We start from the raw sequence: 16581 nt of genomic DNA, 5'->3' as shown, positions 1-16581 counted from the left end.
ATTCAGTAACTTCAACGAGTCCTATTTAAATTACAGAAAAAGGAAACGTCCCTTATTTGTAAGATGCATGAGGCAAGTTCAAAGTCGGCAGAGACAGTAAATCAGGGGAGAAAACATTTTGAAAATGTATTGCTGTGTCATATATTGTATATACTTTTGAAATAGGAATGTATAGTCATGTTACTGTAATGGAACTGCATGATAAAGTAGGACGGGGTGACTCGGGATCTGTGATAATAATAACAGAAACAAGGACAACTGAGTCAAGTTGTGTGGCAGGTTCAGCTGGTGGGGGCCGTGACTGAGCATAGCATATAGGCCAGAACTGTAATAGCTGCATCCATGAACACAGCGTACCCATTTAGATTGGCCATAGTACAGTCCAGGCAGCGAGAGCATGTGATGTTATGGAGGCTGTTTGCGAAGTTGCCCGGGCCAACTTGATATAGAAACGCTACAGGGCCCGAGGGGTCTCTAGAGAGGGCCGGTTCGGGTATGTGTGTTCAGTGCGAGTATGGCTTGTTCTAAGGCCTAGCCTGGATGAGTGAATTTGTGGTTCTGCATGCATGGATAGTCCTCCATCCCCCGATCCAACCCCGCCACAACTCCTCTCACTCTGCCTCTTTTCCTTCCTTCCCTCCATCTCTCTCCCTCTTTCTCCAAATGGATGCCGCGAATGCTTGAGAGGGAATTGCGCTGTGGGAGGGAGGAAAGCGCCCCGGATGCATTGGCCTGTGAGTGAGTGGACATGTGGCAGCAGAAAGTGTATATGAACTTGTGTGTGTGTGTGTGTGTGTGTGTGTTTGTGTTCCTCCTTGGAGATGCTTTATCCTCCGCCCTACTTCACAGTCATTCTAGATGAAAATCTCTGTTGGCCTCTTCCCTGGGACCCTATTACAGCTCTGTTTGTGTGTGTTTGTGTGCAGCCGTGTGTGTGCTTGCGTAGTTAGCCAGTAACTTTGTATGCATGCATGTGACTGACCCAAAGTGTATACTATACATGCCAGTCTTACTGTAAGTGTGTCTGCGAGTGTGTGTGCGTGTGTGTGTGTGTGTGTGTGTTCCAGTGGAGAGAAATAATATTAAATTATCTCCAAACCAATTACATGCTTTGATTCAGCAGCACTCAAGCCACTCAGTGACACACACACACACACACACACACACACTCGCCCTAAGCCTCTCTCACTGTGTGCGGATACTTCAGGAACATAATATAGCAAGGGGCTAGCAGTATTTGGGCGTTAGAGAGAAAATTGGTAAGGGAGGAAAGTGAATTTGCTGAGTTCAGCAGTCGCCTCCATTTTCAGGGGGAGGAAAAGAAGCTGCTGCATAGATCGCACACACACTGCACCTCTTCCCATGCTCACGGGAGAAGAGAGAGAAGCAACACAGCGACTGTGCTGGAGGAAATGGAAAATGGATGATGTAATTTTTGCCACCTTTTGATTACCCAAAAATGGAACTTAATTTTCTGTAATGCTTAGTCCCATTTTTCATACACAGGCCTATAAAAGTATGAGTTAGTGGTAGACTGCATCACATAGAGACTACAGTCTATTTAAGTCAGTGTCATTGTGTTGTACATTAAAGGGAAACTACGGCCATTTTCAAAATCCATACATGTCATTTCTATGGTTTAGGACAATGCAAAAAAATATCAGTAAACATGAACAACTCTCACCAAAAACCAAAACCTGAACTGCTCCATAGACAATGGATATGTTACAGATGACACTGAGAGCACCCAGGGGAATCTTCTGAGTATATGGGAACATTTTCTGCTTCGCAACTGACAACACTGCAATGGTGCAAGCTCATTTTGGTATAAAAAAGAAAGCAAAACCAGTCTCCCATTCATTGTCTATGGAGCAGCTCCATACTTTATACCCTATGACATCACAAGTTTGCAATGGTGGAATGTAACTAAGTACATTTACTCAAGTACTGTACTTTAGTACAATTATGAGGAACTTGTACTTTGCTATTTTATGTTACTTCATACTTCTACACCACTCCATTTTGAAAGCAATTACTTTTTACTTTACTACATTTATTTAACAGCTTTGTTACTAGTTACTTTGCATATTCAGATTATTAATATAAAATCAAAATAATAAATCAACTAATACATTATGACGTATTATCACGGGTTAAGTTACCCAGCAGTACATAAAGTACTTAAAATCGGCTCCACCTTTACCAGCTGCAACATTAAAATGATGTAAACATGAATCACTAATTATAATTCAATAATATAATATATATTATTGTGAAATTGGCCAGTCTGCATAATGAGTACTTTTACTTTATGATACTTTAAATATATTTTGATGATAATACTTTTGTACTTTTACTAAAGTATGACTTTGAACGCAGGACTTTTACTGTGTAGTATTTTTACACTGTACTTTTGTTACTTTTACTTCAGTAAAAGGTCGTCTTCCACCACTGCAAGTTTGAGACTTACCTTTCTGGTTTCTGGCTTTGAGAGAGCGTAGTTCCTGTTCACAAATATTGATTGAATTAAACTAGGCCATGGTAATAATAACATACTGGAATTCTTAATTTAGGTGGTGTTCCACTTTAACTGTTAGAGTCTTGACCCCTTAATACTACCGCTTTTTAATATTTGTGGAAGAGAAACGGTAATTGACTTATTTCACCACATTGCATTTAAATGTCTTGCTCATGCGTGCTAAGCAATTTAAATGGATAATTGTTGACTATGTTTAGCTAAGGTTAAGCTTTATGCTTAAGGGCAGTGAGCCATAATGGAACTGATTATACACTGGATAATGATATATGCAGTAGGTTATCATTTCAAAAGTGATGAAACATCCCTTTGACTTTGCCTGTTAATTCATATTTTCACTCTTTAAAACCGTCCATTGACGTGAGAATCCTCTCTGACCTGATTCTGTGCACGGAGTCACATTTAAACCAGTGAAATTTAGACTGTTTTTTTATTAGAATTTGTATTGAACCTGGAAATATCAGGTGATTTACAATGAGAGCAACAGTGCTAGATAGATAGATGGATCATAGACTTACTCTTTAATGTGCTTCCTGCAGGGCACGGAGTTCCTCATGCAGGTACCAGTGAGCCTCTCCACGTCCTCCACGATAACAAAAGGTTTCTCCTCCAACGTGACGATGGACAAGTGGTTGTCGTCCATCTCAGCGTCACCGAAGGAGTTGAAGCGCGGCCACACCGGGTACTTCAGTGTCAGGCTGCGGTTGTCCAGTTTCCCCATCTGGAGGGGAAGGAGAGGAGGATAACACAGACGAAACAACAAATGAGTTGAGCTCAACGAGATTGTCAAAGTCACTTGAGAAAATAGAATAGTTGAACTTACATTTTAGGCATTTACAGAGGGTGAGGATCTCTTAGAATACTTTATAATTAGTGAGCAGATTGGGAATCAGCACCTGTTGGGTTTAGACCCATGACAGTGTCACTTAACTACTCGGCAAAGTCTGTTGCCCTCAGATCTAATGGTTACAAGCAGACAGGAAGTAGAAGTGGTGGGAAAATGATGTCCACCGGTCAGTGATCATAACATGGCAGGAAGAATGCAGTGTGTTACCTTTCTTTACCTGGTAGTTTCCTAACTGCTGTAATCTGTTGCCCAATAACTCAAAGCAGACAGGAAGTGGAGAGGATTACAAATGTAGACACATGTTAACATTTCCTTTAAATGTTGCTTTTTTTTTTTGGCACAAAAACATTCAAAATCAGTACACATGTTCACAGACCATAATAAATGTGTGACTACTGGTATGACAGTGGGTACAACATCACAGATTAAAAGCATGGTGTGCAGGGAGGCATGACAAAATGCACACAGGGGGATATACAGTACAGTATGGCTTTGAATGTAAACATATACTGTATGAGAAAGAGAGAGTAGTGGCAGTATGACAGCGCTGTTAATAATTCAGAAAGTTGTCCGAGCTGTGATGTCACAGATTCCCCTATGGATGCTCTTTGCCCACCTACACCTGTGTGTGTGTGTGTGTGTGCGTGTGTGTGTATGTGCGGCGTTTACGTATGTTTGTGTCAGACCAGGGGAGGCAGAGGGAAAGAGACAGCAGCAGGCAGCGAGGCTTTGCTCCACTCTCAATTATTAATGTTACAGGAGCCAGAAAATGGCAAAACCCTCGCTCTCGCTCTTTCCCTCCATTTCAAAAGTCTTTCTTTCTTCTTGCCTCTCTCTCCCAGGCTCATGCAGCAACAACCGCTGAGGTGTGGAGTGGAATATCTGACTTTACAGCCCAAAGTTTTTTCTGTGTATCGCGTTCTCATTAACACACACAAGGGCGTAAATGCGTGGATGTGTGAGGCGGTAACAAATGGAGACGGGCTAAGATGCTGAAAATGTTTGTTTTGTGTGTGTGTGTGTGTGTGTGTGTGGACAAAATAGAAAAAAACAAAAAAACACTTTGCACACACACGTAATACTCATAATATAGCCATGCTAATCTGTCACCCCTTTAACCCTCGAGTCACACACACACATATGCACACATGTGTTGTTGCTCAGCCTGCATGCCTGGCTAAGTCATTAACAGGCGAGCAGAGAGGAGGAAGTGAAATTAGCATTTTAATTGTTTTGCTTTGAGTGGTTTTCTATCCTCTGACAGGGATTAGAGTCTTTCCTCCGCTCTTAGTCGGCACCACTGTCAACAGCTCACTCTGCTGTCGGCTACATCTCTAGGAGTGTGTGTGTCTGTGTGTATGGGTGTTTGTGTGGGGCAGGACGCTGTGCTGAGGTGGCATGCCTGCGTTTTCTTGTGTGTCACCTTCACTCTCCAGGGAACGGCCACATTTGTCTATCTGTCTTACCCCAGCTGTTTTGCATTTCACAAGCGAATGAGTGTGTGCCTGTAGCTACACACACGTAAATGTGTGTGTGTGTGTGTGTGTGTGTGTGTGTGTGTGTGTGTATTAAAGGGGTGGGGAGGTATAGTAGGAAATGGGATTGGTAATGTATAAGTAAGGGGGAATTTGTGCATAATCAGTGAGATAGGACTTGTGTCAGAAATGAGGATTCTGGGGGAAAAAACTAAACAAAAACAAATAAGAGTCAGAGTGAAAAAGAATAGAAAGAGTGTGAGTTCAAAAGCTTGTATATGCAGTTTGGAGTCATTTTCCTGTCTTAGTAAGACCCTACAGCAGCAGTCCCAGCCGTGTGCTATGCTGATATACTGTACATACTCCAGGGGTGTTTTAAAGGGATGGTTTGGTTGTTTTGAAGTGGAGTTATATGAGGTACTTATCCATAGTCAGTGTATTACCTACAGTATAATGTAGTGCAATGTACTGCTGTGGACGGGGCCGGCAGCAAAACATATTTTAGCCACCTAAAAGAAAGGCTCACCTTCAAAAATCGATATCAGTTTAAGGGTACGCTATATTTAGAATATTTTCACCGCTTTACTATGGTATTAGACAGCCCTTTCCGATGGGGAACTGACGTCAAAGCCACCAGACTCCATTGAAAAAAACTGCAATTTTACCTGATGGTAGACCAGCAACCCACCTCTTCTATGAGGTACTGTTTTTTACCGTCCACAGCAGTACATTGCTTTGCTTCCATGCTGGTACTCCTATCTGCTTCTCCAAACTGGGAGCGTGCCGACCGTCATCTACTGTAGGTAATACACCGATTATGGATAAGTACCTCATACAACCCCACTTCAAAACACCCAAACTCTCCATTTAACCATGGTATAGTATGCCAAATTTTCCTTGTTGGACATGGAAAAAAAAAATCACCTTTAACTTCATTTTCTCTAGCAGAACAAAACCTTTTCTTCCTTTTTATGAACTAAATGATTTAATATGATGCAAAATGCACATTCCGTACTGACTGCTGATCCTATAATGATCTAATATGTTTGTTTTTTCTTCTTGTTGCACCTTTAAGTATCAGTACAAACCTGAAAACAGACATCAAACTCCAGTCTGATTGACCCATTCAATCATTAATACAAGCTTTTGAGGATTGGCCCCGGATTTGGTTGGATGAATCAATGAACTCGAAGGAGAGATAGAAGTTCCACTCAGAAGATGGTTGGAGAAAAGAGGGGAAAAGAGAAGGAGGAGGAGTAGGAGGAAAATAAGCTGACTCCAGCAGCTATCCTGATATCCTGTCTTCCATGCTCTCCTCTTCTTCTTCTTCTGTCTCTCCTTCTCTCTAATTAAAGAAAGAGGGGTTATAAATTAATGCCCAGAGAGGAGAGAGGATTCTCTTTATCGACCGGCCAGGCAGCAGAATGCTGAATCTCCCTGTATGAAATAGCAGATATCACACACACACACATAGAAAAGTGTGTATGTGTGTAATGTGACAGCGAGGCCAGTGGGAGGTTGCGATGATAGGGCCTGTGGGATTACCGCATTATAACATCCCATGGCAGCAATCCTATCGCACCATCAACCCTTTGCGAATTCAGAGCCACTTGGCGACGAGATGACACTCTGCCCCAGAACAACTGTATTTCATCTCATAATCTTTTCTCTTTTTTCTCTGGAAATCCCTTGTTCTTTTTATACTACTCTTTCTTTTATCACTTCAAACCTGCCCTCCTTTTTTATGTCCTCTCTATTTTCCTCTTCAGCTTATTTATCTGTATTTTGAAAGGCCTTTTGCTCTTTGTACCTGCATGTCCTGCTCTCTATTTCATCTATTTCACACTGCTCTTTTTCCCTTTCTCTCATTCTGTGTGTATAACCTATACACACACACACACACAGACACACTCACAGACAGACTCACACACTCTCGAGGGCTACAATCAACCAGAACCCGGCCGAACAAGTGGGAGAGAATGATAAAGGAATAAAGAAAAACAAGGGTCAGCGCTCTTACTACTGAGCACCTTCTCCGTGCCAGTCTCACCGGGAGAGTTATCGCTGTGGCAAGTTGCATTATGGGAGAATGAGTTCCTAATAGCGTGGAGAAACCCATTCAGTCATAAAACAGTATCTGTCACTGCTGTCAGACAAAATTATGTCGGGAAAATGGATTCTGCTCTCCCTCTCCTACGCCCGCTCTGTTTGTGTGTGTGTGTGTGTGTGTTTGTGTGAGTGTGTGTGTGTGTGTGTGTGTGAGAAAAACAAGGGCAGAGAGAGAATGTGGATAACGGAGTGGAAGAGCGAGAAAAAAAAACACATCCATGGATTTAGACATCTTTCCTCAAAGTGGAGTGCTTCTATAAAGTGAATAGCGAGGCCTGGATAATATGCATTGTGTGTGTAGATTTGGAAGTGTGTGTGGATGCACATGCACATGGGCATTTGTGTGTGCGTCTGCTCTCCATATTGTGATTCTCCAAGCACAAATCCCATGCTGTCTGTAATAATTATTTTGTGAACTGGCTGCTAACACTGCAGCAGTTCCTGAAGCAATTTACACACTCCATCTACTCAGCAGGAATAAAACATAACGTCCTGGTTCTGATCGGTAAATACACTCCACTCATTCAGTCGGCGAAAGTGATGCTGCAACTCTGATCGCAATGAGAAGATACGTCATCAGTTCTGCCGCATCATTGATTCTAACGCCCGTGTATTTCCTCAAAGCTGCACCAACCGACATGATGCTGCTTTTTTTTACTTGAAACAAATATCAAATATCTCAACAAGAAGGGATGTCACAAGAACCAATATTTTAGTACCAAGTCGATGCCAAAATTCTGAAAACGTGACGGTACTTGTTTTTCTACAGTATTGTAGATACCATTAGGCCTCAAGGGCGGATATCCGTCATCTCAGAGACGATAGAAAATGTGTTTGGGATGCAGTAAACTCACTATCAACATGTCCGTGGGACCCTACCTATTTTTCCCTGATAATGCTACATTAAAAACACCCAAATCTGTGTTGAAACTCTGAAACTGGCAGGACGAGAGCTAATTTACGTCAGCCGTTACCTCCGTGCAGGACCGTGCTGCTTACTGGCTGCTACCGGCTGACGTTACCTACCTCTCATCCTTTTGATTTTAACACAGGAGGTGTCATTGATTTACATTATGCGCTCAGGCTCTACTCAGTAAAAATGTATATAAAAAGTATTGGGCAAAGGTAAATTGTAACGCTATGATGTGTAAAATGCAGTTTTTGGTGAGATACTTAAATTAATCCAGTCGTTTGAAGGAGAGATGTTTTCACAGCAATATAAAATAGATAATAGAGAGGGAATTATGACCTTCATAACAAAAACTAGTATGCAAACGGTAATAAAGGAGTGGATGCTGAAGTACATGGGATTTATAGTTTTACTTTTGTTTTTTACCGTGGTATCGAATTGGTATCAAGAATCGGGAAATTTCACTGGTATTGGTATCAACTACTAAATTTCTGGTATCTTGACATCCCTATCGACAACTATTAGATGGATTACCATGAAATAGATTGGCACCAAATTAGGTGCAGACATTCATGGTTACCAGACAATAAATCCTAATGACTTTGGTGACCATTTGACTTTTCCTATAGCGCAACCATGAAGTTCAAATTTGTGATTTTGCGAGAAATGCCTGCACAACTGCTGGATGGATTGACGAAATCTGGTACAGACATTCATGTCCCCACAAGGAGGAATTCTAATGACTTTGGTGGTCGCTTTTTTTTCCCTCTAGTACCATCATCAGTACATTTTCTTTTTGGTTTATGAACATGCCGACGGTAGCATCTAGCTCAAAGCACCGCCATGCCGAAGTAGCTTTGCTATAGTGTGGCTGTAAACTCTTAAGTCTTCCAAAAACATAATTCAAACCGTTTTTAATGAGTTTCATGGTGATGGAGCTATAATATTTAGCAAAGCATAAAGTTCAATTTACATCTTAATAAGGTGGAGGTGAAAATATGTTATGTTTGTGAACATATATGTGTGTGAGTAGCCTTTATCCTGGAAGTGAAGTAAGCTCCTTTAAGCTGTCCTTTAAAATTAATTCATTGTTTCTACACATTCATGCATGGTGAGTGCTTAAGTATGCCACTCCCGCAGGACCGCATCCATCTGAATTGTCATTCCTTCTTGCTTCTACATCTGTTCATTTGTTACGCCACATTTTTTTTTCCCCCAGATAAAAGCCTAATTTTGCATAAAGCCTCCATAACGCCACAGTGGATCCAGCCTCCTGATGCAGTCAAATACACCCGCATGATTTGCTGCAGTCTGCGCCTCTTTAGAATAAAACAGTAATTCACTGCCGATTATATAATGCTCAAAAAAATAAATAAATTCCAAACACCATACACATCCAACCATAACAATTTTAAAAGCGGCTCTTCATAAAAACTCATCTAAACCAACTCGGTGTGTTGCAGAGAACAGCAGGTGTGGATGCTTTGTGAGTCCTACACACCTGTAGTGGGTGGGAAAAAAAAGAGGAAACACACACACACAAATGCTGGTGGCTCAGTTCCACCTCGCCCTTCCTCTCTCTCTCTCTCTCTCTATCTCTTTGTGTCTCTTTTTCTCATGCTCATTTTGCTCTCGCTATCTCGGCCCATCTGTCTCCATCGCTCGCTCGTCTCGGTATCTCACTATATTTCTCCCCTCTCCCTGTCTCTTCCTCCCGTGCCTCAAGGGGACACATTTTATATTTTTAGTGCATATCCATATTTTAGTGCAGTTACTGAATTTTTATCTCTTGATCATCATGGAAGTCTCTCTCTCTCTCTCTCTCTCTATGTGTGTGTGTGTGTGCTGCTGATTTCTGGCGCATGGGTGGGACGGCTGCACCAGAGGGAGGGAGGGAGGGAGAGGGAGAGCAGCTCCCAATTATGTTTCCACTTTGGGTCTCCGTGTCTCTCTTGCTTTCAGTCTCTTTCTCTGCACCACAGTCAAGTGGTACTGATCAATTTCACAGGCTCTCTGTTTACAACAACACACTCTACCTCCCCTCAGCACACCGACAAAGGGGTCTTTTGTGTGTGTGTGTGTGTGTGTGTGTGTGTGTGCGTGTGTGCGTGTGTGTGTCAGTATGAAATATGAAAAAAGACAGTCTCAAAGATTAGGTGGAGACTGTGCGGATTGCGGCAAACTAAACCGAATACTGTAACACGTACACACACACACGCACGGATGTGACCTGAATAAAAAAAACATATTGGTCGAAGCACAAGTCTCTTGAAAAGTGTTTCTGTCGATAACCAGTGCGGAAGGGTAAGCACAGGCTACACACGCACACACACACGCACACACATGCAAGAGCAGTGACCCCTTGCCACCCCAATAACGGAGGTCTCAGGTTTTGATTAACTGTGGTTTGAGGTGCTATCAGAGACCACAACAAGCAATCACAGCTAAAGACAGACAGAGCACACAGATTATCTGGGGGCTGGGGAAGAAGACGGGAAGGGGACGGGATGAAGGGGAATGATGGAAAGATGGAAGCAGGAAGGAGAAGGAAAAAGGAAAGGGAAAGAAGGTGGGGGAAGAGGAAAGATGCGAGGAAAGATACAAGATGTTATAAGAAAAGGAGGCAGTGGGAAGAAGGAGACAAAAAGTGGGGGCGATGGCAGGAAAGAGGGACAGGAATGAAAAGACAAAAATACATAACCATCTATCTCCCTTTCTAAATCCTTCCTCTAGCCACACCTCCCTCTTTTTCCCATTCTTCTCTCTATTAAAAACTTTTCCTCTCAGCCTCACCCACTCTAAGCCCGCACGAGGCAGCCAGATGTGGGCATAAAGATACATGGCTGCCATTTAAAGTCCATTACAATGGCGAGAATGCTCAGCCATTTTCTTTGTAGAAGCTTCCTCACATTAAGAAAAGAAATCCATGGGCTTGTTGGTAAATGAGCTCATTGATCAACTTGGAGATAGCATTTTCAGCGCTAGTGTTCAGCGCTTATTGCTGGTTTTGTTTTTTGCAGTTCACTGCTGACTACCCAGATCCTTATCCAACCACAGTTTGGTTGTATCAGATGTGTCGGTCAGTAATCGAAAAAGATAAAAGGAAATATATTTGTAATAGAGCTCGAGGAATACATTGAGTAGGTCGATATCATCAGGCAATATGCGGTTATCAAAGATATTTTGGTATTGGCACATATGTTTGCCAGAAAAAAAAAAAATTGCAGGATAATATACAGTAATAGTAATATGATAGTATATTTTTCAGAGAAACATACAATAAGCAAAAGCAGCATAAACCCAAACAGGAACACCAGGGCTGTAGCCAGGATTTTAGAAATACTGAGGCCAAATTCCCCGCGGAATTTTTTGATGAGGCACCAACCAAACTCTATGCGATTTTCTGAGCATTTAAAGAAATTGTGTTTTATCTATTTAAGATAAGATAAGATGAGCCTGTATTGATCCACGGAGGGGAAATTCAGGTGTTTCAGCAGCACAAGGACAGAAATAAGTACAGGAAAAAAATATTCAAAAGTATATAAAATAAAAAATAAGAATAGAAATAAAAATAGAAACTATACCAAAGTCAAAATCACAAGGCAACGCAAGAGTGACATTGGGGTGTGATTAGTAGCAGCAAAATCAGCAAGGTATATTATATGTAAGCAATATACACCAGAATAATATCTAAAGTTATATCTGTATTAATATGGAAATAGAATATAGTATATAATGTGTAACATATAAACATAATATAGAACAGTATAATAAAGTACGGGGTAAGGATAAGGTTACAAAAAAACCCAACATGTGTCATATGTGTGTAATTGGAGAGTAAAACCCCAAATTCCCACAAATATTATGGCAGACATGACCCTAGGCGTGCTTAGTGGTACAATGGCTACACGGTCGGGAAGAATATGTGCACATCGTTGCACGCACATATGCAACAGATACACACAGATGTAGGTCCTACCTTCTCCCACTCTCTGAGCTTGTTGAGAACAATGACCACCAGCTTTGGGTACTCCTGGTATCCGTCTTCTGTGAATGACAAGTCTCTGCCATCCCATGTCACATTCATCATGTACCTGAGAGTGCGAGGAGTAGAGGAGGAGGAGAAGTGGGTGAAGAAGTAAGAGGGATGAGGACAAAGAAAGAGAAGAATCAGAGAATAAGAAAAGGAAAGAAATGAATGAAGGCGAGGAGAAATAGAGGAAAAGGGAAATTGGATTAAATTAGCATGAGAAAAAGTCAATTTACAACCTACTAGTATATTACTATCCTGAAAATATTCACACAGGCTCTTTTGTATTGAGAGTCAAAGCGTAATGCTGAGGGATAAAAAAAAAAAAAATCTATTCAAATCCTACAAAAATGTCTGTATGTGTGCCTGGTATAACCTGTAAGTGTTACTACAGAATTACAGTACAGTCAGTGTGGTAGTGCACGGTGTGCATATTAGAAATTAGAAAGGATCAGTCGGCTCCAGACAGAAAAAAAATCCCAGAAAGAGAAATAAAAAAAGTGACAATGGATAGTACTAGAGCCATAGTCTGTCCATACTAACACTCACCACCCACACACTGTAATGAGTGACCCATATGGCAGGTCACATTAGCTAAGATGGAGGGCAGTGGGAAGATATTCTTGGGTCCACATAGCCTCCACATTAATCATGGCTGTCCTTCCCCACTCTGTCTCCCTCGCTCCTTCTGTCAGCGGTCATGTACAACAAGGGGGGAAGAGAGACAGCTCCTCTTTTCTTCCTCTTCGGCTCCATTCTGGGGCCGGGGCGACTTCTAAATGGAACACGGACCCACCTGACGTGTCTTTGAAAAGCCACAGCGGAGCGCTGCAGGTGAGGCGGTTCATGCTGTGAACAACATTGTGAACGCACACGCTGCTGTGTATGAAGGCGGTGCTATTGATGGGGCACACATTGTGCTTTTAGATTTGACTGAATGCTAATGTATAATAAAGAAATTCATTTTGGTGACAACACTGCCCAAATCCTCTTAATTCCAGCCGATTAGACTGTTATCAGGTCATTAAATAGGCATTATCGGACGCTATAAGCCCCATAGATGTGGGTCAATAGGGGCCTGCTACACCCACTAGTATGTTTTATCATCTATTTACATGGTTGATCACCGAAAGAAGGTATAAAAGAAGACGACAGTGACCTCTAGCGACTGTAGTGATTATGACAGGAGCAGAAGTGGATGTCAGACGCTGTAGTATGGACTGCGTGAAACTTCATATAGAGTGGAGGTTGGGGTCGATGGATGGGACACAAACAGGGTTTTCACCCAGGACATCGGGGTTCGCATCCTGTGTGAACAACGTGTAGTTGTTTTTGTGTTCACAAGTTTCAGTTTGAAAGGTAGTTATTTTAGCCCAAAACATGATATTTTTCCCTAAACCTAAGTGGTTTAGTTGCGTAAACCTAAAGAAGCCATTTTGTTTGTGTTAAAATATAACGTTTCATTCAGTTTCACGTATTAGAACGTGTCGTTTTTTATAGTAGGTGTAGTAGGCCAATATAGACCCACATCTATGGTGCTTATAGCGAGTGATAATGCCTATGTTATGGCCTGATAACAGTCAAATTGGGTGCAGCAATTCAGTTTCAGTAAAGAATATCTCTTTACCTCTCTGATTCTCTGCATGTTTATCCCTGCAAAACCTTATCTAATATACAATCTTCGATTGGTAAGCAATTGGCTATCAATTTAGATGAATTGCTTTAATGCTGAAGTTGGTAACTTTGAGCAAATATGATGAGTTATTTTTATAAAACTGTCACTACTCCTGACAGTAGTGCATGAGCCAGATAATCTGTGAAAACAAAATCATGTTCCTCTGTGTCCTCCTGTGCTCCTAATGTCATTCGCAAGATTTCAACTCGCCCAGGCGAAGACAACCAATCAGAGCCGAGAAGTCTCCACAGCAGCCAACCATCACTGCTTGCAAAACTCACGAAGTCCAATCAAACGATCAAACTAGGCAGCGCTGATCAAATATGAATCAATATTCTGTTACTGTAATGCCTATTTCTCTCCTCAAATGTTTTCAGAAACATCTTGTAGTGTACGGTTTAGCTGTAAAATGAGAAAGTTTGTGACCCAGCCACCACATTGGAAACAGTTGAGCCAAAACCAAGCACGGCCGACCAGATGGAGAAAATCTTGCAAATGCATGCAAATAAGGAGCACTAGGAGAACATAAAGGAACATGATTTTTTTCACAGATTATCTGTCTCATGATGTCAGGATATAGTGACCGTTTTATTAAAATAACTTTTTTTTATCATTTTTGCTTAAAGTTACCAACTGCAACATTAATGCCATGCATAACATTAACCAACACATGATCCTTCGGAAGAAAGTGGATTTTCAATTTACAGTAAGTTAATTATTCATTTTATATATTTAAGCTATTATGTAGAGACTCCCACACTTGCGTGTTACACAGACCAGAAGCCTAGACAATTACAAGACCAAGCCAAAAGGTTGGTGACAGAGATAATAGAGAAAAAGACTGATTGTGTTTTTGTGTGTGCGTGTGTGTGTGTGTGTGACATTTTGCAATACCTACATGTCCCATTAAATTGCTGCTGGTAACACACATGCACACACACACACACACACAGCCGCTCAATGCTCAGATGAAATCAGCCAGCGATAAGGGGATTGAGTGGGTTTTTTGTGATTAAAATAATCTGATTGGCCTGCAAGCAACCAGGTGCGTAGCATTAAGCCGTTTGATTGGACGCTGGACGCAGCGCTGAACCCAATTATGTGCGACTACAGCAGAGGAAGAGGTGCTGGAATCGATACCAGAGCCCAGGCTGCTCTTTTAGACAACAGACCATTCTGCGCTCTGCAACCATCTATCTGGAAGAGATGCACGCACACACACACACACACACACACACAAACACACACACACACACCACTTACACACATACATAGTGGGAGATTTTACTCTTCTTTCCATTTGTTTATTGTACATTTTGCTCTCCTTTGTTGCTCATTTGGATTATTTTAACTCTCTATCATGCTCTTATTTCTTTTGACACAAACCAGCAAAAAACAAAAAATTCTTGACGGCATTATTGCAGAGGCATCTGATGTAACGCTGATGTAACAATGTCAAAACTTGTGCTGGGTGTTAGAAATATATGACTATTTGAGTAGCACATCGTGTAAGGTGAATCAGTAAACAAAATGATTCCCTGGCAGAGCTGGTAGGGAGATGTTCAGACAACCGGATTTATTTCCTGTGGAAAAATTCCTAGTCAATGATCATTGTGCAGGCTAAACTTTAAAGCGGCAGTGGGTAAAATTAGGGAGAAGTTATTTTTTAGAAAACGGTCACTATATCCTGACAGTAGTGCATGAGACAGGTGATCTGAAAAACAATCTTGTGCCTCTGTGTCCTCTGGTGCTCTTAATGGCATCTGCAAGATTTCACAGACCGGATGAAAAAAAAACAATCAGAGCAGATCTGGAGCCTTGCCGTCTCTGAGCAGCTGTCAATCGCTCGCGAACTCCGATCAAACGGTCAAACTAGGCAGCGCTGATCAAATATGAAACATTATTCTGTTACTGTAATGCCTATTTCTCTCCTCAAATGTTTTCAGAAACATCTTGCAGTGTACTGTTTAGCTGTAAAATGAGAAATTTTGTGACCCGGTAGCCACGTTAAGAACAGTCGAGCCAAAACCAAGCACGGAGCACAGCCAATAGGAACACTCTCTCTGAAATGACCTGTGATTGGCCAAAATCTCTAGATTTTTTCTCAAGCCTGAAAACAGAGCCATGAGGAGGTGCAGAAGTCTAGTTTTCTCTCAGAACACTTGAATTACAATATGCTGAAAGGTTATTATGGAATTTTTGCCCAATGATGCCAAAAACATTCTGCCTACTGCAGGTTTAATTCATGCAAACAACGTGAATCTGCAGTTTGGATTAATATCTCAGTTGAAACTATTCTTTGTGATTAACAGCAGTGAGGTTTTTCATAAAAATCCTGTGTATTGCAGCTTTAAAAAAAATAATCTGAGATTCAGTTGAAGCCTCAGCTTTTCCAAACAGGCTCAATGAAAAAAAAATAGGCATCACTGAGAAAATTATTATATTTGTCATGACTGCTGTAAATATTTGTGTCACTAGCTGTTCATGTGGAAATCAAAGTGGAGCATCCTGATATTACACAACAAAAATAACAGAAAGGATGGGCAGATTGTGTGTGTGTGTGTGTGTGTGTGTGTGTCTGCAAGTTTGGGCCGACGCCCATCAGACAGGTGGACCTGATACGGCGTTGCTAGGATACGGATACAGGCTGGAGTGTGTATGCTGTAAAATGACCCCAAACAACCCCCAATGAACATCCCTGCACACACACAGAAACACAATTACATTGCCCACCTCAACATTTCTCCACCTAATGTTTCCTCTCCCCTGTAGTACTGAGATCCTAGTAAAGCGATCCAATTTCTCTCACTTTCCAGCCTCCATTATATCAGTAATCTCTCTATTCATTAGGGGGGGGCGGCGAGGAGAGGGTGTAGCAGAGGTGGGGAGATGGCGGAGAAGGAGCACCCAAAAAAAAAAGTATAAAGATAAGAGAGATTGAGATGGAAAGAGGAGAAGTGTGACGGGAGAGGAAGAGGACTAAGCCTCGACAGCGTTAG

At 41.6% G+C, this 16581-nt stretch overlaps 1 protein-coding gene across 2 annotated transcripts in view; it reads right to left on the bottom strand.

Moving 5' to 3' along the window:
- Positions 1-16581, bottom strand: part of grin2aa (glutamate receptor, ionotropic, N-methyl D-aspartate 2A, a) — a 184357-nt gene that overhangs the window by 35263 nt on the left and 132513 nt on the right. For both annotated transcript variants that reach the window (XM_037791906.1, XM_037791907.1), the window contains 2 exons: positions 11857-11971; positions 3055-3257 (listed from right to left, as the gene is read on the bottom strand). In XM_037791906.1, coding sequence (XP_037647834.1) covers positions 3055-3257; positions 11857-11971 — 318 coding nt within the window. The remainder of the gene's footprint in view (positions 1-3054; positions 3258-11856; positions 11972-16581) is intronic.

The sequence above is a fragment of the Sebastes umbrosus genome, chromosome 14 (genome assembly GCF_015220745.1).
Source record: "Sebastes umbrosus isolate fSebUmb1 chromosome 14, fSebUmb1.pri, whole genome shotgun sequence".
NCBI lineage: Eukaryota > Metazoa > Chordata > Actinopteri > Perciformes > Sebastidae > Sebastes > Sebastes umbrosus.
Note: the sequence above shows the minus strand (reverse complement) of the source record. Positions and strands in the feature narration are given on the sequence as shown.